The sequence below is a fragment of the Procambarus clarkii genome, chromosome 19, assembly GCF_040958095.1.
Source record: "Procambarus clarkii isolate CNS0578487 chromosome 19, FALCON_Pclarkii_2.0, whole genome shotgun sequence".
Lineage (NCBI taxonomy): Eukaryota > Metazoa > Arthropoda > Malacostraca > Decapoda > Cambaridae > Procambarus > Procambarus clarkii.
This window is the reverse complement of record NC_091168.1, coordinates 13,209,692-13,233,437: the sequence shown is the minus strand read 5'-3', so window position 1 is coordinate 13,233,437 and position 23,746 is coordinate 13,209,692. Positions and strand designations below refer to the sequence as shown.

General features: G+C 41.1%; 1 protein-coding gene across 1 annotated transcript in view; it reads right to left on the bottom strand.

The window, feature by feature from the left end:
• Nucleotides 1-6,838, bottom strand: part of LOC123757607 (ATPase inhibitor mai-2, mitochondrial-like) — a 70,215-nt gene extending 63,377 nt beyond the window's left edge. The window contains exon 1 of the mRNA XM_045741416.2: nucleotides 6,743-6,838. Coding sequence (XP_045597372.1) covers nucleotides 6,743-6,813 — 71 coding nt within the window. The 5' untranslated portion in view covers nucleotides 6,814-6,838. The remainder of the gene's footprint in view (nucleotides 1-6,742) is intronic.
• Nucleotides 6,839-23,746: the final 16,908 nt, after the last annotated feature.

Genomic DNA, 23,746 nt, shown 5'->3' with positions numbered 1-23,746 from the left:
GGGTATGACTCACACTGTCCTCGGGGTATGACTCGCACTGTCCTCGGGGTATGACTCGCACTGTCCTCGGGGTATGACTCACACTGTCCTCGGGGTATGACTCACACTGTCCTCGGGGTATGACTCACACTGTCCTCGGGGTATGACTCGCACTGTCCTCGGGGTATGACTCGCACTGTCCTCGGGGTATGACTCACACTGTCCTCGGGGTATGACTCGCACTGTCCTCGGGGTATGACTCGCACTGTCCTCGGGGTATGACTCACACTGTCCTCGGGGTATGACTCGCACTGTCCTCGGGGTATGACTCACACAGTCCTCGGGGTATGACTCACACTGTCCTCGGGGTATGACTCACACTGTCCTCGGGGTATGACTCACACTGTCCTCGGGGTATGACTCACACTTAATAGTCTTCGACTATTAAGACTGCTCAATAGCTCGGTCAAGAAAGTGTCGACCTCACACACGTGGGGTCCAGGGTTCGAGTCTCCTAGAGCCCAGTTGAATGGAATGTTTATTCCACGGAAGTGTGGCTGATAATTTATATATAATTTCTGTATGTGCGTAGTAGGAGAGCAGATGCTTAGGGCTAGTCTCACTCAACTTTCCAAGATAACACATGTGGTATGTGAGTGACACAGGCCAGTGGGGGGTCGGCCCATTAGAACACCCCCACCTCCCCCCCCTCCCCCCAAAACCCTGAGAGTTTCACAAAGTCTGAAATAGGTAAGGTGTTTTCTACAGTTTTATCACTTTTTAGTACTTTGTAATATACAATTTTGTAAAAGAGAAGGGAGAGAGGAGAAAGAATTGGAAGAGAAAGAGAAAAGAGACAAGAAAAAGAGAGGGAAGGGAGAATGAGAGGGGGAGGGAAAGGAAAGCGAGAGTGAGGAAGGAGAATGAAAAAGAAAGTAGGAAGGGAGAGAGGTGAGAGAGAGGGGGGGAGGGGAGGGGAGGGGGTAATGTAGGTGCTTACAAAGTACATAATGAAGCACCTCACTCCATCTTACCTCCGTCCCTCACCTACACCCTAAACTCTACCATCACTCTCTGCTTCATTTATTTGCCTCCAGGGAGCCACTGGACAATGTAGATTTTGATGGTATTAATTATTCAGGTCGACGACAGGTGCCCTAACTCTGAGACACCTGTCACCCCCTCACTACACTCACCAGGAGACTGTCACTCCCTCCTACACTCACCAGGAGACTGTCACCCCCTCCTACACTCACCAGGAGACTGTCACCCCCTCACTACACTCACCAGGAGACTGTCACCCCCTCCTACACTCACCAGGAGACTGTCACACACTCCTACACTCACCAGGAGACTGTCACCCCCTCACTACACTCACCAGGAGACTGTCACACCCTCGTACACTCACCAGGAGACTGTCACCCCCTCCTACACTCACCAGGAGACTGTCACCCCCTCACTACACTCACCAGGAGACTGTCACCCCCTCCTACACTCACCAGGAGACTGTCACCCCCTCCTACACTCACCAGGAGACTGTCACCCCCTCCTACACTCACCAGGAGACTGTCACCCCCTCCTACACTCACCAGGAGACTGTCACACACTCCTACACTCACCAGGAGACTGTCACCCCCTCCTACACTCACCAGGAGACTGTCACCCCCTCCTACATTCACCAGGAGACTGTCACCCCCTCCTACACTCACCAGGAGACTGTCACCCCCTCACTACACTCACCAGGAGACTGTCACACCCTCCTACACTCACCAGGAGACTGTCACACCCTCCTACACTCACCAGGAGACTGTCACACCCTCCTACACTCACCAGGAGACTGTCACACCCTCCTACATTCACCAGGAGACTGTCACACCCTCCTACACTCACCAGGAGACTGTCACACCCTCCTACACTCACCAGGAGACTGTCACCCCCTCCTACATTCACCAGGAGACTGTCACACCCTCCTACACTCACCAGGAGACTGTCACACCCTCACTACACTCACCAGGAGACTGTCACCCCCTCCTACACTCACCAGGAGACTGTCACACACTCCTACACTCACCAGGAGACTGTCACACACTCCTACACTCACCAGGAGACTGTCACACCCTCCTACACTCACCAGGAGACTGTCACACCCTCCTACACTCACCAGGAGACTGTCACCCCCTCCTACACTCACCAGGAGACTGTCACACCCTCCTACACTCACCAGGAGACTGTCACACCCTCCTACACTCACCAGGAGACTGTCACACCCTCCTACACTCACCAGGAGACTGTCACACCCTCCTACACTCACCAGGAGACTGTCACACCCTCACTACACTCACCAGGAGACTGTCACACACTCCTACACTCACCAGGAGACTGTCACACCCTCACTACACTCACCAGGAGACTGTCACACCCTCCTACACTATATATACATACACTGGCTGCCTGTCCCCCCGAAAAAACGCGTTATTATACAAGAACGTCTCTAAGACTAAACAAGAGACCACATCTAAGACTGGTAAGGAAACCACAGCACACGGAATAAATGTTAAGGTGCTTGAATGGATTAAACAATGGTTAATATAAAGAAAGCAAAGAGTCGTAGTAAATGAAAATGAATCCGAGAAAATAATGTAGCAAGTCTGGTACCTCAAAGGTCCACCTTGGGGCCAACCCTTATTGCTATATACATCAATGACAGATGAGAATATTACAAACCACATCATCAGATTTTCAGATGACACTAATATTTATGATAAAGTAAAACGCGAAAATAATATTGAGGTCTAACAGATCTGCATGAACTCCACAAATGGTTAGAAGACTGGCTCATTAATACTGAGAAATGCAAGACCTTGCAAGTAGGGTATAACAATACACACCACAACTATCACTTAACCAATGAAGTTTATCAGATCAGTTGAGATCAGTTGCTGATCTCATTATGTGCGTCTGTACCCTTCACTACAGTATGGGTATGGAGTGCATATTAAATAAACTAAACTAAGCTTATACTCCAACCAACACTCTTAAGAACATATCTAGTAAACAATGTATACCTATGCAACAGAATGCTTGTGTTCGAGGTTGGAGGCCAGGCACTAGAGCCTCACCCAACCTTCACACAGGAAGCATGTGTGAAGGTTGGGGAGTGTCACAGGCCACTCGGGGTCGCCTACAGTATAACTCTAGGAAATATCAGCATCTAGCCTCGTCCCCACTATTGGTTCGATTTAGATGTCACCCACCGTTCAGAAAGGACAGCACAAGAGTAGGTGGTGCAATGCTGTACGTGAAAGTAGATTTGAATGCAACCACCAATGAGGAATTACACACCATGGGATCCTCAACATCTATACCAGACGAAAATGGTTCTAAACAGAGTGAGAGGATGCTACAGGGTTGACACAGCTAAAGCAGAGGAAGTTGATCACATTTGCATAATGTGATCATTGCAGCAGCAGAAACTGAGGTCATAGTAATGGGGGACTTTAATAACGAGACAATAGATTGGTTGACTTAACACCACAAGCAGACTGAGAACAATTTCTTGACTTGGTACAGGACTCCTTTGTCATACAGCATGTGACAGTCCACCCGAGATAACAGCATTCTAGACCTTGTGCTAACATAAATAATATTAATAAATTATTATTATTATTATTGTTTTGCTAGAGAGGGGTAGAGCTGCTCATATATATTAGCTTTCAAATATTTTAGACAAGGGGGAGGAGGCGATTGATTGGTAGGTAACAGGAAACGTGCTCAACCATTTATGTCTCGTCCAGGACACGGACTTTGCTAATGACTCTTGATAAGGTACTACATGAAAGACTAACCAAAAAATTACAAGCCCACGGTATAAATTGTAGAATACTAGAATGAATTAAACAATGGTTAAAACAAAGAAAGCAAAAGGTCGTCCTCAACAGAAATGAATCTGACTGGAGAAATGTGGTGAGTGGGGTACCTCAGGGGTCCATATTGGGGCCAACCCTTGTTTTGTAATATACATCAATGACATAGATAAGAATATTACAAAACCACACTATTCAATTTTCAGACGACACTCAAGATTCATGGTAAAGTAGGAAGTGACAATGGTATTGAGACCTTACAAAGGGATCTACATGAACTTCAGAAATGGTTGAAAGACTTAAGTGCTTCTTAATAACGAAAAATGCAAGACCATGCAAGTGGGACATAACAATGCACAACACAACTCCCAATTTAACAACATTACCTTGCAGCAGATTGACGAAGAAAAATATTCTCGAGTCGGAATCCACCAATCACTGAAAGTTGCACAACAAGCGAGAGCTGCAGTTAAAAAAGACTACCGAACCCTAGGAATAGTCAAACGAAATTTTGACCTCAAGGAAAAGGTAGACATACAACTGTATAAATCTCTGGTGGGCCCTCACTTGAATTATTGTATCGAGGCAATGAGACTTCATCTCCAGAAAGACATAGCTGCATGGAGAAAGATCAACGCCGGGGGACTAAAATAATTTCAGAAACAAGTCAACTCTCATACCAGGAACGGTTGAGGGCCACAGGGCTGACAACACTGCACACCAGACATGCAACCCGTTCTCGCAAATTTAATAAGTCAATATTGACTTATTAAATATGTGCATAGGTGACATACTTAACATAATAGATACCCTTAAAAAGACTCATAGAAAACATCGACCTTACCTAACCTTGTTAATATCTTAAGATAAGCATCTTATTGCTCCGTAATTACAATTATTACCTAACCTATAATAGGTATAGGTTAAGTAATAATTGTAATTACGAAGCAATAAGATGCTTATCTTAAGATACTAACAAGGTTAGGTAAGGTCGGTGTTTTCTATGAATCTTTTTAAGGGTATCTATTATGTTTAGTATATCACCTATGCACGTAGTTAATAAGTCAATATTGACTTATTAAATTTGCGAGAACGGGTTGAGACATGACAGCCTAGCGAATCTCAACGAAACTTTTACAATACTGAACAATTGGAAGATGCTGGTCCAGACAACTTCTTCAAAATATCAGATGTAACACAAACAAGGAGCAACGGTGTGAAGCTCAAGAAACCACAGAGCAGGACGATAAACAAATACCTTTTCACTCACAGGGTTATAAACCCGTGGAACTGCCTACCCGCCCAAGCCGTAAATGGCAAAATTCTGCTGATTTTCAAAAACCAACATGACAAAATCATCAGGACAAATGGGGGGACCTTTGACAAGCCGCTGGCTCTTGTCCTCGTCGAGGCTACTCAGTGGCCCTCAGATAAATTCAGGTAAAATATTTTTTCTGAAAGGGGGAAAGGGGAGAGGCGGGATGTTTGAAGAAAGTGAGAGTGAGGAGTAGAGAGGTGGACAGGGGGAAAGAAGGGAGATGAGGGTGGTGAGAGGAGAGGTGTTGGAGAAAGTAGAGGGGAGATATATGAAACAGACAGACTGAAAAAAGGAAGTGTGTTTAGTTCATTTATTATGCACCCCATACCCATCTTGTGGGCAGTAGTGGAAAGGGTTACAAAGGCACAATGGGCTCAGGGACTGAACCCCACAATTCATTTAGATAAGCAAGTTACAATCTTGACGAGTTACAAAATTCAATAATCGTCATCACATCATCAATGGGTTCGAGATCGACCATAAGTACAGTTTCTAAATTAAGCAACTGACATATGTGGAGAGCTAGTGTCACAATTGACATGTTTGTCCTGCACACCGCCCCCCCTCCAGTGGGCAGCGGTGGATAGGTTATAATCACTTAGTTACTACCTACAAGGAAGAGAGAGACCCGGTGTGGTAATATTGCATTATCCTGCCAGCAGTTGCCTGCAACGCCGCCAGTGTGCGTACGGCAGACGCTTCACAAAGCTGTGGGACTCTGGCAGCACGAGAACAAGCATACAGGGCCTGTGTGCACGGTCGAGCAAGTCCTGGGTGCACGGTCGAGCAAGTCCTGGGTTCACGGTCGAGCAAGTCCTGGGTGCACGGTCGAGCAAGTCCTGGGTGCAGGGTCGAGCAAGTCCTGGGTGCACGGTCGAGCAAGTCCTGGGTGCACGGTCGAGCAAGTCCTGGGTGCACGGTCGAGCAAGTCCTGGGTGCACGGTCGAGCAAGTCCTGGGTGCACGGTCGAGCAAGTCCTGGGTGCACGGTCGAGCAAATCCTGGGTGCAGGGTCGAGTAAGTCCTGGGTGCACGGTCGGGCAAGAGTCCCGGGTTGTGTGCACCGTCACCCATCCAGTTCCTGGCCAGACCTTATGGTCCCCATCCCACTGAGAGCCTCACCTCACATCCTGCTCGCCTCCTCAATTGGGGTCACCATCAAATATTAATTACACTTGTGACGGCATTATTTTTATTTTGATATGTACTCTTTTCAGAATATTTTTGTGCATATTTGTTTTTGCCCAGTTGTCGGGGCCACGAAGCTTGCGCTCAAGCTTATTTATCTAGGTCACTCTACTCCAACTGCTGACCTTCTCCACGATCCAACCCACAACAGTTGCCTACCTCCCGGGTAACTGTTTACTGCTAGGTGAACAGAGAAATTAGATGAACGGACACGTGCCCAACCGTTTCCGTCCCGCCCGGCTATTGAACCCGGGTCTCTTGGTAGAGTCAAGGTCAAGATCAGCAGCCTTCATCACATTTGATAATTTGCATTGGCATTGTCAACCCATTATGTTGAAATGTAATGTATCACATAAATTAAACGTCCCACTTGAAATAAGTTGGCGGAGACTTACAGCGCCAGTGGAGCACGCAGGGAGCAGGCGGTTGCTGACCTCAGCGCCATGTCTGGGAGACTGTCGGTCATGTAGCGCCACACGCTGGGGTACTCCTCCCGGTACGATAACTTGGGCACTACGCTACGCTCTCCACCAATCACAGCTCTTGTTGCAGATGACGTCAATGATAATAGTCAAGGTGTCTCTTGCTGATTTTCATGTTAGAGAAATTAACTTCGCAAAATCTCAATTTCGGCGGTTGTATATTTCAACCATTATTTCAATATATGAAAAAATCTGTATTAATTATTGCAATATTCTATAAACTGTATAATGAGGTGGCTGTATAATGCAACCTGCCATTATACAAGAAATCTTAGGTCCAACTTGATAGTGATGACAGGAAAGATTGTCTTGCTCTGAAACAGTAAAGGTAATAATATGTGAGGTGTGGTCAGTATAATGCTGGTCACACGGGTGGCCACAGGGCAGCCTAGCCCTCATGTCAGCCTATCGACACCACACAGGGGATGAAACACGCCAAACTCAGCCTACAATATGTAAGTAATGATCAAAAGAAGGCACCAAGCCTGGAGACTTTAGTTTAGCACATAACATACTGACTATAAGTATCTTTGTTATGCGTCGGGTGAAACAAAACACCACAGACGATATAACTTGTTATTCAATTTAAATATTAATAATAAAATATTTGCAACTGTAAGTTGCATGAAAGTGTTGCAACTGCAGTTGCTAGTAACTGGCAACTGAAGCTGCTGGAGTTTGTGCAGCTGCGCGGTTGCTAGTAAGTTGCAACTGCGAGTTGCAGGCTATGGTGTGCATGTGCAGGGACACTTGTTAAGTAATGTAATGTAATTAAGTGACCTTAATACCTATTCTACGTAAGTAGGGGCATATGCACCCGAACATAGTAGTTCGTAAATAAAGGACACAAGGTTAGAGAATTCATCTCAGAATTATAAGTGGTGCACTTAACAGTAATGACGAAGGATGAATATCGCTTGTGGACAAGTAATCCTAAATAATTAACATTACTAATTACCAATAATTAGCCACTTACTTATGTGTCTAACATTACATGTGTAAATGATGAGACACACTGCATGTATACAGAAACATTAAAGAGTATGCATGATGAATGTGTATACACGCATACAAAGATCCAGATTAAAAGAAGTAAAAAAGTAGTGTCAAGCATACTGAGTTGTGCCGAGTGTTGGAGGGGGGGGGGAGGGAGAGAGGCCCTCCCACCCCCCACGCCAGGCCGGCCGGCGCGGTGGTGGCGCAGTGGTAAAACACTCGCCCAGCACTTCATGGCGGTTAGTTTATTGTGCACCCCATACTCATCCTGTGAGCGGTAGCGCAAAAAGCATTACAGAGGGCACAAAAGGTCTTTACCAAACATCAACGGAAATTATTACATAAACAATTTAATCTATCCTTCACACCTTATATTTACAATGTCAGCTAGTTACAAAGAATGTTCTATTTCAAGAGCTATACATATTTACAGTAAGTTATTATACATTAATGGTAGGTCTTATCGCTAATACATAATTGTTCAACCCCCGATCAAGGTTGAACCAATTGTTAAAGTGGTTGGTCACCATTCCTTCCCATGATCCCAAATCCTTATCCTGTCCCCTTCCAAGTGTTGTAAAGTCGTAATGGCTTGGCGCTTTCCCCTGATAATGAAAAAAATAGACCAATGGAGATATTACAGAGTCATAGGGAAGCTGCTGTTTATTATTAGTCCTCACAATACACTAATTTTTCTTAATCTCATATGTCGTTCATCTACTGGAGGCGAAATATCGATACAGTGTAAGGATTTCAGGTATTTTATCAATGGTAATAAGATAGGTTGCCATATCTTACAACGTGAGTTTAGATTTATCTCTAAATGGCTCAATTTTACTACAGTCCAAGATATATTCTGTTCGAGTGTGTGTCCCTGTCTTTGTCCACACACTTTACACTTTACTTCATCTAGATCCTTATACAAGCCGAACTGCCAGAGATACTTGTAGCCAAGTCTTATTCGGGCTGTGAAAACATCTGTTAGTCTGCTATGTTACTTGCCCCATACACATGTTTTACTTCACACATTTCTTTGTGATAAACAGTGGACCTGCTAGTTCCAGTTTGCACTGTTCTACTTTCTTCAAATTTATCCAGGAGTCCTCATCTAATAACACTTTTAAGGGACTTATTTGATAACTCAAGATTCCGTTCAATACTGTCTTTATTTACTGCAACCTTAGCAAGGGCGTCAACTTTGTCATGTTCCTGCAGGCCAATGTGAGAAGGAATCCACAACATTTTTATATTTACTCTCTTGCTAAGTATGCTTATATCTCTATGTTTGGCTTCTGAGACAAGCACGTTATTACTCGATTGCAAACTATTTATTGCTAGTAGTGAGGGAAGGGAGCCGGAAATAATTAAGTTGTCTAATTCAGTGTTGTTAATAATTTCGAGTGCTACATTTCACGAGCGCTTTATCCAGGGTTCGTATCCTAACCGGGGAGGATTGACTGGGCATCAATCCTAACTGTAGCCTCTGTTCATCCAGCAGTGAATGGGTACCTGCTTGTTAACGATTTGGTGCGTCGTATTCCTGGGAAAATAAGGATTAAGGACTTGCTCGAAACGCTTTGCATGCTTGTGGCTTTACAAGAATGTAAGAACTCTTGTATATATAAATAAATAAATAAATCTTATAAGTACTATAAGTTTAGATTTAGGAAAGACTTGGGTAAATACTGATTTGGTAACAGTATTGTTGATTTGTGGAACCAATTACCGCGTAACGTTGTGGAGGTGGGATCCCTCGATTGTTTCAAACGCGGGTTGGACATGTATATGAGTGGGATTGGGTGGTTATAAATAGGAGCTGCCTCGTATGGGCCAATAGGTCTTCTGCAGTTATCTTTGTTCTTATGTTCTTACTTGTAATGAAAACTCTGCAAAATATATTTCTTGTTCAATAGATAATAACTGAGTAAATTAAAACAACTCGCTCAACAACTTATCAAGAAGTAGCTAGTCTCCTTATCTCTAATCTGGAATTATTGTACACGGAGTTATCTAAAGTTGTTATACAACATTAACGATGCAGTTGTACAGGACGACACGTCTAGTGATAATTAAGCTTAGTTAATCTGTGCGACCCATTGTGTTAGGTCCAGACCCTCGCCGCATGCCTGATATACGACCTTCATGTACAAGCTCCAGTTTCAAAACTCGTTATTATCCAAAATATAAATATGGCAGAAAGTGCTCAGCAGAAAACTTCATACCGGTAAGCCTGACCTCTTATATCTGCAGGGTAAAGAAGAGAATATTAAGGGAGGGAATCATACACCATCCATTCAGCTTTGTAGTAGCGCATTCCCACACACACTCACACTGCCACCCGTTGAGGGTATGGATACAATGCGACCCAAACGTCTAAAGGTAAGAGCTTCTCCCCTTGACGGTCATGCTTTCAGGAGAAGCAATATTCTTAAGGTCCCGAAGGACGTTACTGGCATCACACCCACTGATATTAGTCAAGAAGGTGATGATTTCGTGCTCTTCTTTTCACGTGAGGGAGAGCTAGAAAAACTCTTTACCAACATGCCATTCTTCATAAAAAGTACCACCTACATCCTCACTACCCACGTCAGTTCCTGGCCGGAAGAACTGTCTTTACCAGCAAGACCAGACAGTGGATCGCTGACCGACCGCAACATATCATGGACAATATCGAGGACGAAAATCCGAACCTGGGTGTATTCAACCAAGAGCACCGACAAATCGTCAGTGAAGATTATTTTCACCACCATAGCTGGGGCCACCCAGGTTGCCACGCAAGATTTCTACTGCTTCGGCTTACAAATACCACCCCACCAAGTAAACACAGCAACGATATCACGAGATCCAGCAGTGCTTCAAGTGCTACGAGTTCTCTCACCCCACCAACAAGTGTCAGCACCCTGTCCAGAGGTGCAGCCTGTGCACACTGGAGTAAATTATATCTGAAGAACAACACCAGGTGTTTTGTTAGTAACGCTTCGATTAATAAATTCCAGTGTCCTATTTGCCTTATTACGAACATTTATGCATTTAATTTTTTTATTTTAAATTTTTACTAATCATAACTCGCAGATCCCTTTCGCAATCCGACTTCGCAATCTCAACACCATCTAGCTTGTATCTTGTAACTCTATCATCATTAACTAGCCTCAAAACCTTATATTTGTTAGCATTAAATTGCATCTGTCAATCTTTTGACCATTTCAAAACCCAATTTATATCGCCTTGAAGCGATAGCGAGTCTTTTTCTGTCTTTATTTCACTCCCGATTTTGTTATCATCGTCAAATTTGCAAATTTTGCTCTTCAAACCTGAATATAAATCATTTATATATATTATAAATAACAGAGGTCCTAGGAATATCAGTCAGGCTCAGGCAGTCACAGTGAGAGGGTGTGTAGCTTGACCTCCAATTGTCATGGGGGCTTTGGGGGTGGGCCGGTCTTGGAGCGGGACATGAACCCAGCGATAGGTGACGTAAAAGGGGATTTCGATGTGGACTCATAATATAACTTATTTAAGAATATTCTAAGCAAAGCACAGGAACGTAGTATACCATACAAATTGAATAGATCGAATACTAATGACCCAAAGTGGATAACAAATAATTTGAAGAACCTTTTAGGTAAAAAGAGAGCTTGGTACAAAAGGATTAAAAATGGGGAGGTCACTTTAGAACAGGAATTCGTACAACTGGTTAGAAATGTTAAAAAAGAGATAAGGAAAACAAAAAGAAACTATGAAGTTCGCATAGCAGGGCAAGCAAAGACAAATCCTGAAGGGTTTTTTCAGTTATATCGAACTAAGACTAGGGAAAGGATAGGTCCATTAAAAACTCAGACAGGTCAAATAACGGATAATGACGAGGAGATGAGTAGTATTTTTAATAAATATATTATATCTGTATTTAGTAAAGAGGAACTTAACAATATGCCTTCAGCCGAACAAGTCTATGTGGGTGGGGATGAGGACAGGTTGACGAGTTTAGCAGTTACCAGGGAGGATGTAATTAAACAAATAGTAAAACTCAAACCAAACAAATCCCCAGGGCCGGATGAAGTGTTTGGCAGGGTGCTTAAAGAATGCAAAGAGGAGCTTTCCGAGCCACTGTCTCCTATATTTAATAAATCAATAGAGTTAGGCAGAGTGCCAGAGTCATGGAAGGTAGCTAATGTGGTTCCAATTTTTAATTAAGAAAGGAGATAGATCACTTGCGTCAAACTATCGGCCAATTAGCCTAACGTCTATTGTGGGAAATTTACTTGAATCGATAATTGCAAATACAATTCGTCTTCATTTTGATGAACATAAATTAATAAATTACACACAACATGGTTTTACAAATGGCCGTTCATGTTTAACAAATCTGCAACCCGTTCTCGCTATAACACTGTACATACGTGACTAAATTCTTATAGTCCCTATGTTGCTAATGTTTATTGTACCTATGAGGTAGATTTTCAGTTATATTTATTATCCAGGCACCAACCCTTACTTACGTTACAATTTACGTCCGATAGTACCCGTCCGTCGCTGTAGACAACAGAATAGTCCTGATTGGTTCAATTTTAATGATAATTATATTTTTCCAGTTCCACATGTGTTGTAAAATTTACCTACTATTGTCCATGTTATATGAATATTATGGATCACCTACATCCTAGTGAAGGCTTGTAGTTTTGTTTGGAGAAATCTTGGTAGTTCTCAGTAAATTATAATAAGCACTATATATTACTACATATAATAATAGTGCTTTGCCAATCAATATTATATACAATAGTATATAATATTGAATTAATATCAATATTATATACAATATTATATACATATTATATATTATTATATACAATATTATATACATATTATATATTATTATATACAATATTATATACATATAATCAATATTATATACAATAATATATAATATTGATTATATAATAATATTGATTATCAATAATATGATTATCAATAATAATATAATATTAATTATCAACAGCTCTTGATAAAAATGAGTTCCCTGTTGGGTTATTTGTAGACCTGCGTAAGGCTTTTGACACTGTTAACCACTAAAACTTTCTTCTTAAATTACAACATTATGGAGTCAGAGGTCACTCCCTGCAGTACATTAAGTCTTACCTTACTGACAGGCTCCAGTATGTTTCTGTAAATAATTCAATTTCTCCCACCCTACCCATCAACATTGGTGTTCCTCACTGGAGCATACTTGGCCCTCTCCTCTTTCTCATCTACATTAATGACCTTCCAAATGCCTCCCAACACCTCAAACCAATTCTATTTGTTGACGACACGACCTTCATTTACTCCAGTCCTGACTCCCTTGCTCTAAATGTCACAGTAAATACTGAGCTAAATAAAGTCCATCACTGGCTAACTGCCAACAAACTCACCCTCAATATTGACAAAATTTTCTTTATTTTGTTTGGCAATAAATCTTCAAATCAAATAAATCTCAGGATTAACAATACCCAAATTTGTAACAAAGTAGATGGCAAATTCCTAGGCGTTCTCATTGACCTCAAGCTGAATTTCCAGGGACACATTTTAAATATATCAAAAAAAGTTTCAAAAACTGTTGGCATTCTTTCTAAGATCAGATATTATGTACCCCGCCCTGCCCTGGTGACACTCTATTACTCCCTCATCTATCCTTATCTCAACTATGGTATTTGTGCTTGAGGTTCTATTACCCAAAATCATTTACGTTATCTTGAGGTTATCTTGAGATGATTTCGGGGCTTTTAGTGTCCCCGCGGCCCGGTCCTCGACCAGGCCTCCACCCCCAGGAAGCAGCCGGTGACAGCTGACTAACACCCAGGTACCTATTTTACTGCTAGGTAACAAGGGCATAGGGTGAAAGAAACTCTGCCCATTGTTTCTCGCCGGCGCCTGGGAACGAACCCAGGACCACAGGATCACAAGTCCAGCGTGCTGTCTGCTCGGCCGACCGGCTCCTTCGTCCTGTAATAACTCAACACAAAGCTGCTATTAGGACAATATCTCACTCTGGCCCCAGACAGCACTCGGTATCCTTACTCAAATCTCTGAATATGTTAGATATTAAGTCCTTGCATATCCTCTCATGTGTATTTTATATATATAAAACGCTGAACTGTAATGCCAATCATGACCTTAAAAGCTTCCTAGAAGGTTGTAACAGATCCCATGAGCACCACACCAGAAACAAATACCTATTTGATATTCCAAGAGTACGACTTAGTCAAACTAGAAATGCTTTACAAATCAAGGGACCCAGAATGTGGAATGACCTTCCCAATTATGTTAAAGACTGTACCTCTCCCAACCAGTTTAAGATAAAAACAAAGTACTATCTAATTAACTCCCTGTAACCTACCTCACCCCTAAATGTCAACCCATGTCTGCTATTTTAAACAATGCTGTTTCTTGACCAAATTGTATTTTTGCTTTTTTTCTGCCATGTTCCCCCACCCCCCTTTTTTCCTTTTTTTCTTATTTTTTCTCAACACAATTTATACTTTAATCTCAATTAGTATTAAGTTTTAGTCTTAGTGTTTTTCCTGCCCGAAACGCTTTGCCTAATAGTGGCTTTAAGCATTGTATGTACTAGCTCTATCTATAAATCCATCAATGTTTGTATCTTACCTTGTATGTATGTGCCTTACCTGAATAAATATTTGTATTTGTATTTATATGCTTTGAAAATCTCAAGAGAATGGATTGCAGGAACTTCAAGAGAAAGCGATATTACGCTGAAATGTCTATATGGTATACTACTGCAAACAGCATTGTATGGGGTCACTTCCCAACTGTAGGATGGGTACGGGGTCCACTACCACCTGCTGGGTGGGTAAAGGATCCATACCACCTGAAGGATGGGTTTGGGCCCACAACTGCCCATAGGACGGAAATCGGTTTTGAAGCTCCTGTGGGAATGAGCGATCACAGCGTACTGATGTGTGAGTATCTGGTCGAAGAAGGATTAATATACTCAAAGAAGGGCCCAGAAAACAAAAGGCTGGCATTCCGTAAGGGAAAATATGAAGAGATAAGAAAATTCCTAACAGATATAACTTGGGAAACAGAGCTCAGAGGGAAGACGGCCTATGGCATGATGGACTACATCACACAGAAGTGTACGGAGGCAGCAAACAAGTTCGTCCCAGTCCAATAAGAAAGGAATGAAATGCAGACGAGAAACCCGTAGTTTAATCAGAGATGTAAGCTATCAAAGCAAATAAGTAAAGAGGCGTGGAGAAACTACAGAAATAATAAAACACTAGTGAGCAGAAAAGATACCAGAGCGCCAGAAATGAATTCATCAAGGTGAGAAGAGAGGCAGAAAGACTATATGAAAATGACATAGCGAGCAAGGCAAAGACTCAACCTAAATTGCTGCATAGCCATATCAGGAGAAAAATATCAGTGAAGGAACAGGTAATGAAACTGAGGATAGGAGCAGACGAATTCACTACAAACGACAAGGTGGTGTGCGAGGAACTCAATAAGAAATTTCATGAGGTCTTCACAGTAGAGCAATGGGAAGTCCCAGAGATAGGAGAGGGATGATCTAACCAAACACCACTAGATGAGTTTGTAATTACCAGTGGGGAGGTGAAGAAGTATCTGCTAGAGTTGGAAGTGACAAAGGCTATAGGCCCGGATGGAATCTCATCATGGATCCTGAAGGAAGGAGCAGAAGCTCTGTGTCAGCCTCTAGCCATGATGTATAAAAAATCACTGGTGACAGGTGAACTGCCAAAAACTTGGGAGACAGCTAATGTAGTCCCGATATTCAAGAAGGGCGATAGACAGGAGGCACTGAACTACAGGCCAGTGTCACTAACTTGCATACCATACAAAGTGATGGAGAAGATTGTGCGAAAAAAATAGTGGAACATATGAAGCCGAGGAACTTTGTACCAAAACATCAGCATGGGTTCAGGGATGGCAGATCATGCCTCACAGGATTGATTGAATTCTATGACCAGGCAACAAAAATCAGGCAAGAAAGAGAGGGCTGGACAGATTGCATATTTTGGGATTACCAGAAAGCCTTTGACACAGTACCACACAAGAGACTGGTGCATAAACTGGAGATGCAGGCTAGAGTGAAAGTGAAGGTACTCCACTGGATAAGGGAGTACCTGAGCAACAGAAGACATCGAGTCACTGTGAGGGGTGAGGTCTCGGAGTGGCGAGATGCCTCCAGTGGGGTCCCTCAGAGATAGGTTTTTGGTTCTATACTGTTTCTGGTATATGTAAATGATCTCCCTGCGAGTATAGAATCGTTACTCATTGTTTGCTGATGATGCAAAAATTATGAGGAGGATTAAGACGGAGGAAGACAGCAGGAGGCTATAAGATGACCTAGACAGACTGAATGAATAATTCAACAAATGGCTACTAAAGTTCAACCTGAGTAAATGCAAGGTCATGAAACTAGGCGTTGGAAACAGGAGGCTAGATACAGGATACCGAATGGGAAATGAAGTATTACATGAAACGGACAGAGAGAAAGATCTAGGAGTTGATATCACACCAAACCTGTCTCCTGAAGCCCAAATAAAGAGAATAACGTCTGCGGCATATGCGAGGCTGGCTAACATCAGAACAGCCTTCAGGAACCTGTGTAAGGAAACATTCAGAACCTTGTACACCACATATGTAAGACCAATCCTGAAGTATGCGGCCTCAGCATGGAGCCCGTACCTTGTCAAGCACAAGACGAAGCTGCAAAAAGTTCAGAGGTACGCCACTACCCTGGAAACACAAACCGAAACTGTCTCTATTTTCCGCTTGTTACCGCTTGTAATAAAGTTGTTACATCTTGGCTTAACGTGTTTATGACGTATTAGAACGTTGTTACAACTTGCTATATTGGTTGTTATAACTGGTTAGGAGGTGTTAAAACTTGTTCGAACGTTGTACCAACGTCGTAGTTTCGATGTGTGTTTGGCGGGTATAGACTAGTCCCAGAACTAAGAGGCACGAGTTACGAGGAAAGACTTCATGAGATGCACCTCACGATACTGGAAAACAGAAGAGTAAGAGGAGACATGATCACTACCTACAAAATTCTCAGAGGAATTGGCAGGGTTGATAAGGATGAACTTTTTAACACGGGTAGTACGCAAACAAGGGGACACAGGTGGAGACTGAGTACCCCAAATGAATCACAGGGACGTGGAACATGAAATACCACTAGGAGCCAGTGACCATTGTGTCCTAGTCTTTGACTACATGATGGAACTTAAAATTGTGACCAAAGGACAAGAGGTCTGGGAAAGGAGAGTTGACTACAGGAAAGGGGACTACAGCAGGATAAGGGACTATCTGGGAGAAGTACAGTGGGAGGAAGAAATTAGAGGAAAGACAGTCCAAGATATGATGAACCTAGTCATATGGAAATGCAAGTAAGCCGAAGAGAGATTTATACCAACAGTAAAGGAAAAAAGTAAGAGGGAATATAATAACCCATGGTTTAATAGACAGTGTCAGGAAGCCATAATGAGAAGCAGGAGGGAGTGAAGAAGGTACAGGAGACAAAGGACAGAGGACAACAGGATTAGCTGTAACAGAGCTAGGAACGATTACATTAACATAAGAAGAGTATCGGAAAGAAATTACGAGAATGATATTGTAATCAAAGCAAAAAAAAGAAAACCTAAATTACTACATCTAAATAAATAAAAATGCAAATGTTCGTTTGTTCAAATCACTAATTCCGAAAGTTCTTCACTGATTGCTTTGAAATTTACACACAATGTTCCATTCGCATCCGAGCGGGTTTTTATATACATACTATATAGATGTCATGTCTGTGACGGGAAAAAAACAAGTTTTTTTTTTTTTAAACTGAGTTTTTGAAGTGAGAAAAATTTTTGAAATCTCTTTATTGATTGCTTGGAAATTTTGACGCAACGTTGCATTTGAATAGGTGCATGTTTTATATACCTACTATATAGATGCCACACCTGTGACAGGTAGTTGGCATCCATCAGTCTCAGTAGACTATGGAGTTGCGCTCTGGTTGTCGGTCTGGAGTGGCCTCACCAGGGCGCAAAGCCAGGGTAGGTTGATTCGGGGGGAGAAGCTGTTACCCAGGCAGCAGGTCCCCCCTCTCCACGGCACTGAAAGTCTCCAATGGAAAGGCAGACGCCAATACGATTGGTTCCAGCGCCGTCGCAGGAACTGTGAGTTCCGGGGTTGACCTCGAAGGTGGTGAAGAAGGGCACAGAGACCTCCAACCCCGGAGACCGCCGTGGCGGGGCCGGAGAAGAACCACCCCATCAAGGGTATGAACGACCCCAGCCTCCTGAAGCAGAGCCTGGGCCGCACGACCCTCGGGAGGTGGACGTCCCGGTCCCGCACCTACGGGTTCCAGACAAGGATGGTCACAGCCCCTTTTCACCTGAGGCCGGCCTCCTTCAAGACCAAGGAGAAGAAAGAGTGATAATTATTAAATACAACAACTATTATTATGATAATTAAAAAAACAAAACAGGTAAAAACATGCTTTAAAAAAAAAACAGCGATTTCTGTTGCATGTAATAGCAACATACGCTATACTAAATATGTCACGATTCCATTGAAATCTTTCCAATTGCATTGATAAATTGAATTTTCATAGATTTCGATTTATTTTCATTTTGATTTAATTATTTTGTATGGCATTGTGTTGGAATTGAGCTGTATTGTTTTCCATACCATTCATTTCGTAAGTATAAGTATAGATGCCACACCTGTGATAGGTAAAAGCATTTTTTTTAAGAAACAGTGCCATCTGTTGCATGTAACACTATACTAAATATGTTACTATTCCATTACAATGTTCCATATTGCATTGACAAATTGTATTTTCATAGATTTTGATTTATTTTCATTTTGATTTAATTATTTTGTGTGACATTGCATTGGAATTGAGCTGAGTTGTTTACCATATCGTTCATTTCGTGAGCATAGTTTATTCCTTAATCTATATAAATAAGAATGTAAATGTTCGTTTGTTCAAAATTGCTAATCTCTGAAAGTTCTTCACTGATTGCTTTGAAATTTTCACACAACATTCCATTCACATCCGAGCGGGTTTTTATATACATACTCTATAAATGTCACGTATGTGACGGGACAAAAACATGTTTTTTTGAAAAACTGTTTTTCATGGGTTTTTCACATGAAGGAAATCTTCAAAACCTTTTTACCGATTGCTTTGAAATTTTGACACAACTTGCATTCGAATAGGCGCGTGTTTTTATATACCTACTATATACATGCTTCACCTGTGACAGGAAAATAATTTTTTTTTTTTTAAAAACAGTGCCATCTGTTGGACGTAAGAGCAACACATATTGTAATCTCCAAAAGTTCTTCACCGATTGCTTTGAAATTTTGACACACCGTTTCATTCGAATATGCACATGTTTTTGTATACCTACTATATAGATGCCACACCTGTGACAGGTAAAAGCATTTTTTTAAGAAACAGCGCCATCTTTTGCATGTATGAGCAACACACACTATACTAAATATGTTACGATTCCATTTCAATGTTTCCGATTGCATTGACATATTGAATTTTTTTATAGTTTTAAATTTATTTTCATTTTGATTTAATTATTTTCTGTGTCATTGCATTGGAATTAAGCTGTGTTGTTTACCATATCGTTCAGTTTTTGAGTATAGTTATTTTTTATTTTTTTTCATTGTTTTTCATTTCGTTTTTAAAACCGTTTTTATTATATTTCAGTGATGGGAACATCAGATCATTTGATGTTCCCAATTTTCTGATGGGAACATCAGATCATTTGGGAATGCATCAGACGAGGGAGTGGGGAATGGTGGTGTGGATGAGGGGACAGGAGTGGGGATGGAAGGGAAGACGAGAGGACAGGGGAGAGTAGTAGGGATGGCAGTCCACAGACGATATTTTGTTTTGGGCAAATATCGTGTGTGGGAGCCATAGTTTTCAGGGTTTTCAGGGCAAATATCGTGTGTGGGAGCCATGGTTTTCAGGTACCAATATCGTCTGTGGGAGCCAGGGTTTTGAGGTCCAATCATAGGAAAAAGATATGAAATAAAATGTGACCAACAACTCCTGGCCTTCTTAAGTGATTGTGGTATATCTGAAAACCTGAACCCGACCAATGCCAGTACTTAAAATAACTCTTTCAGTGCCTGAGCCTAACCTAACTTAATCTAACTTTGTCTAAGGTGCTGTCTCTGCCTTACCATTTACCTGATGTTCTCCTATTCATATAATTTCCTAAATAATCCATCAAGTCTCCATGCACTTATGCCAGCATCTACCTCAGTATCATTGTAAAATTTTACACTTAAATCTAATCTTACCCTATTCCATTTATATTTTAATTTTATTTGTATTGATCTATGTCATTTATTGAAATCAATTATTGATCTCATTTTTGTTCTTTTAATTAAGTTCATACTAATTATAAGTTAAAACTAAGCTTAATAAAATTTATTATCTTTAAGATTATTTTACTTTACAATTATCATTTGTCAAATTTTTTTATATATTCATCTTGACAGTCTCTACTGATTTTTTGTTCTCTCCACCAAACTTGTGTATCCTCCATGGCTATCTTGTGACCTTTATTCTACCTCTAATTGCTTCAATTCTTTTGTTTACTTGCATTTATTGTTGTGTTTTGCCATAATTATTCTCTAATTTAGCAGACTCAATACTTTGTAAGCTCTTATTGTATTGTTATATTATTATATTGTTGTGTTTTGCTATAATTACTTTCTATTTTACAGCAGATTTGTTTTTCATCTGTTCATGTAATTGCTTATCTTATTGTATTGTGACATTCTTTTCTATATTGATATATATTTTCTGTCTATTGTTACTTACAGTGTACCTGAGAGTACCTGTAAGCAATCTACCTCATTTTTCATTTTTGCTCAATTTTTTTGGTATTGCTTAGTCTTGTTTATATTTTTGTTTTGTATATCTATATCTTGTGTTTTGTATAGTCCATGTTTATATGTTTTTTTCTTTAATCTCATTCATTACCTAGGTTTCCTAGCCTAGCCATAGTCCCTTACTCCATTGTACCCCTGTAAGCCCCTTTTGTGTTTGTTTGGTACAGTATTGTGTACATTTATTTCTTTTTGTTTTTCTTGTTTTTCCGGCAATCAGCTTTTTTTTAAGCAGTCAAGTATAGACCCAGAACTTAACCTCTTATCCACTATGACAATAATCACTTTAATGATCTAAATTGCAGATATTTTGCAGCACATGATGTAAACAATGTATTAACTCATAATCACAATATCTCTGTAATCAATTTGAACGTTAGATCCCTAGGCAAACACTTCGATGATGTTAGTGCCTTGATTGAAGCTATTGACAACAATTTCTCTTTTATTATACTTACTGAAACATGGTTGAAAGATGATACTACTCAACTCTTTAACATGCCTAACTACTCAGCAATCCACAACTGTCGTCAACTTCAGAGAGGTGGTGGCACTGCTCTTTACTACCACCAAGAACTAACATGCTTAAAAGAAATTAGAACTAGAGACTGCTATGGGGAGTATATCTTCGCCAGCTTCAGAGTCAAGGGTGCCGAGTCTATCCTGTCTGTGGGTGCAGTTTATAGAATTCCTAACACTGATGTGTCCGAATTCAACTCAAACCTTAGAAATCTAATACTTGATAACAGACTGAACAAAAACCACCTAATTATCGCAGGGGACTTTAATATTGACCTCTGCGAGCCTGAACACCCCACTGCTGTTAGCTTCCTCAACTGTATGAATTCCTGCTTCCTCATACCATTAATCACTAGACCTACTAGAATCACTGATAGCACTGCCACGACGCTCGATCACATCTGGACAAACATAACCTCTCCGCTTACTTCAGGTATAATCACCGATAGCACTACAGATCATTACCCCACATTTCTCTTAACTAACATTAGCAAACCACCTCTTGAGTCAAGAGTGATACGTTTTAGACTGCACAATGAAACTGCTATAGACAATTTTATAACTGCTGCTGATAATGTCAACTGGGAGTCCGAGTTAGGTAACATAGTGGACATCAACCTTGCAGTACAATCTTTTCTTCAAAAAACTCTTAGCCTTTATAATACCCACTGGCCTATGCTTACAAAACAAGTCACAACCAAAAGGCTTAACAATCCCTGGCTTACAAAGGGAATACTTAAATCTATTAATAAAAAACATGACCTTGAGAAGAAGTATAGGTTAGGAATTGTCTCCAAAGAATTCTCAAAGAATTACTCATTATTGCTGTCTAAGATAATTAGACGAGCCAAAACTAAATACTACGAAGATAAATTTACCCAAATAAAGAGCAACATTAAACAAACATGGAGAACAATTTCACAAATATTGGGATCAAAAAAGTCTTTAAATAACAAACCGACTCTCCTGTCTAATAACGATGGTCAGCTTTCAGCCTCTGATTCTGCTATTGAGTTCAATAGTTTCTTCTCTTCCATTGGTTCATCCCTTGCTAATGATATTCCATCTTCCAGTACTGACATTAAGGACTATCTTACAGGGAACTATCCCCAGTCTCTGTACCTAAAGCCTATTAATTCCATTGACGTCAATGAGATAATCCTTTCGCTTAAAACCAAGTCTGGTGCCCTTGAGGAGATACCAACTTTAATCTACAAAAAAGCCTCCAGATCTTTAGCCCCTGCTATTGCTTTGCTCTTCAACAAGTCACTTGAACTCCAAACCTTTCCAGATATTCTAAAAAAAGCGAGAGTAACGCCTGTCCACAAATGTGGTGATCTCACAGATGTTAACAACTACAGACCTATATCAATCCTGCCAAACTTGTCAAAAATTTTTGAAAAACTAATCTATAAGCAGCTTTACTCATATCTAGCCAAACTCAATATACTTAGCCCTTGCCAATATGGCTTCAGGCCCAAAAAAAGCACTAACGATGCACTTATTAGTATGCTTAACTCGATTCATACAGCTCTTGATAAAAATGAGTTCCCTGTTGGGTTATTTGTGGACCTGCGTAAAGCTTTCGATACTGTCAACCACCAAAACCTTCTTCTTAAATTACATCATTATGGTGTCAGAGGACACTCCCTACAATACCTCAAATCCTACCTTACTGACAGGCTCCAATGTGTTTCTGTGAATAATACAATTTCGCCCACCCTACCCATCAACATTGGTATTCCCCAGGGCAGCATACTTGGCCCTCTCCTCTTTCTCATCTACATTAATGACCTTCCAAATGCCTCCCAACACCTCAAACCAATCCTATTTGCTGACGACACAACCTTCATTTACTCCAGTCCTGATCCCCTTGCTCTAAATGCCACAGTAAATACTGAGCTAAATAAAGTCCATCTGTGGCTAACTGCCAACAAACTCACCCTTAACATTGACAAAACTTTCTATATTCTGTTTGGCAATAAATCCTCTAATCAAATAAATCTCAAAATAAACAATACCCAAATTTGTAACAAATTAGATGGCAAATTCCTTGGCATTCTCATTGACCACAAGCTGAATTTCCAGGGACACATTCTAAACATATCAAAAAAAGTTTCAAAAACTGTGGGCATTCTTTCTAAGATCAGATATTATGTACCACGCCCTGCCCTGGTGACTCTCTATTACTCCCTTATCTATCCATATCTCAACTATGGTATTTGTGCTTGGGGCTCTACTACCCAAAATCACTTACGTCCTCTAATTACTCAACACAAAGCTGCTATTAGGACAATATCCAATTCTGGCCCCAGACATCACTCGGTACCTCTATTCAAATCCCTGAATATGTTAGACATTAAGTCACTGCACATTCTCTCATGTGTACTATACATATACAAAACGCTAAATTGTAATGCCAATCCTGATCTCAAAAGCTTCATAGAAGGTTGTAACAGA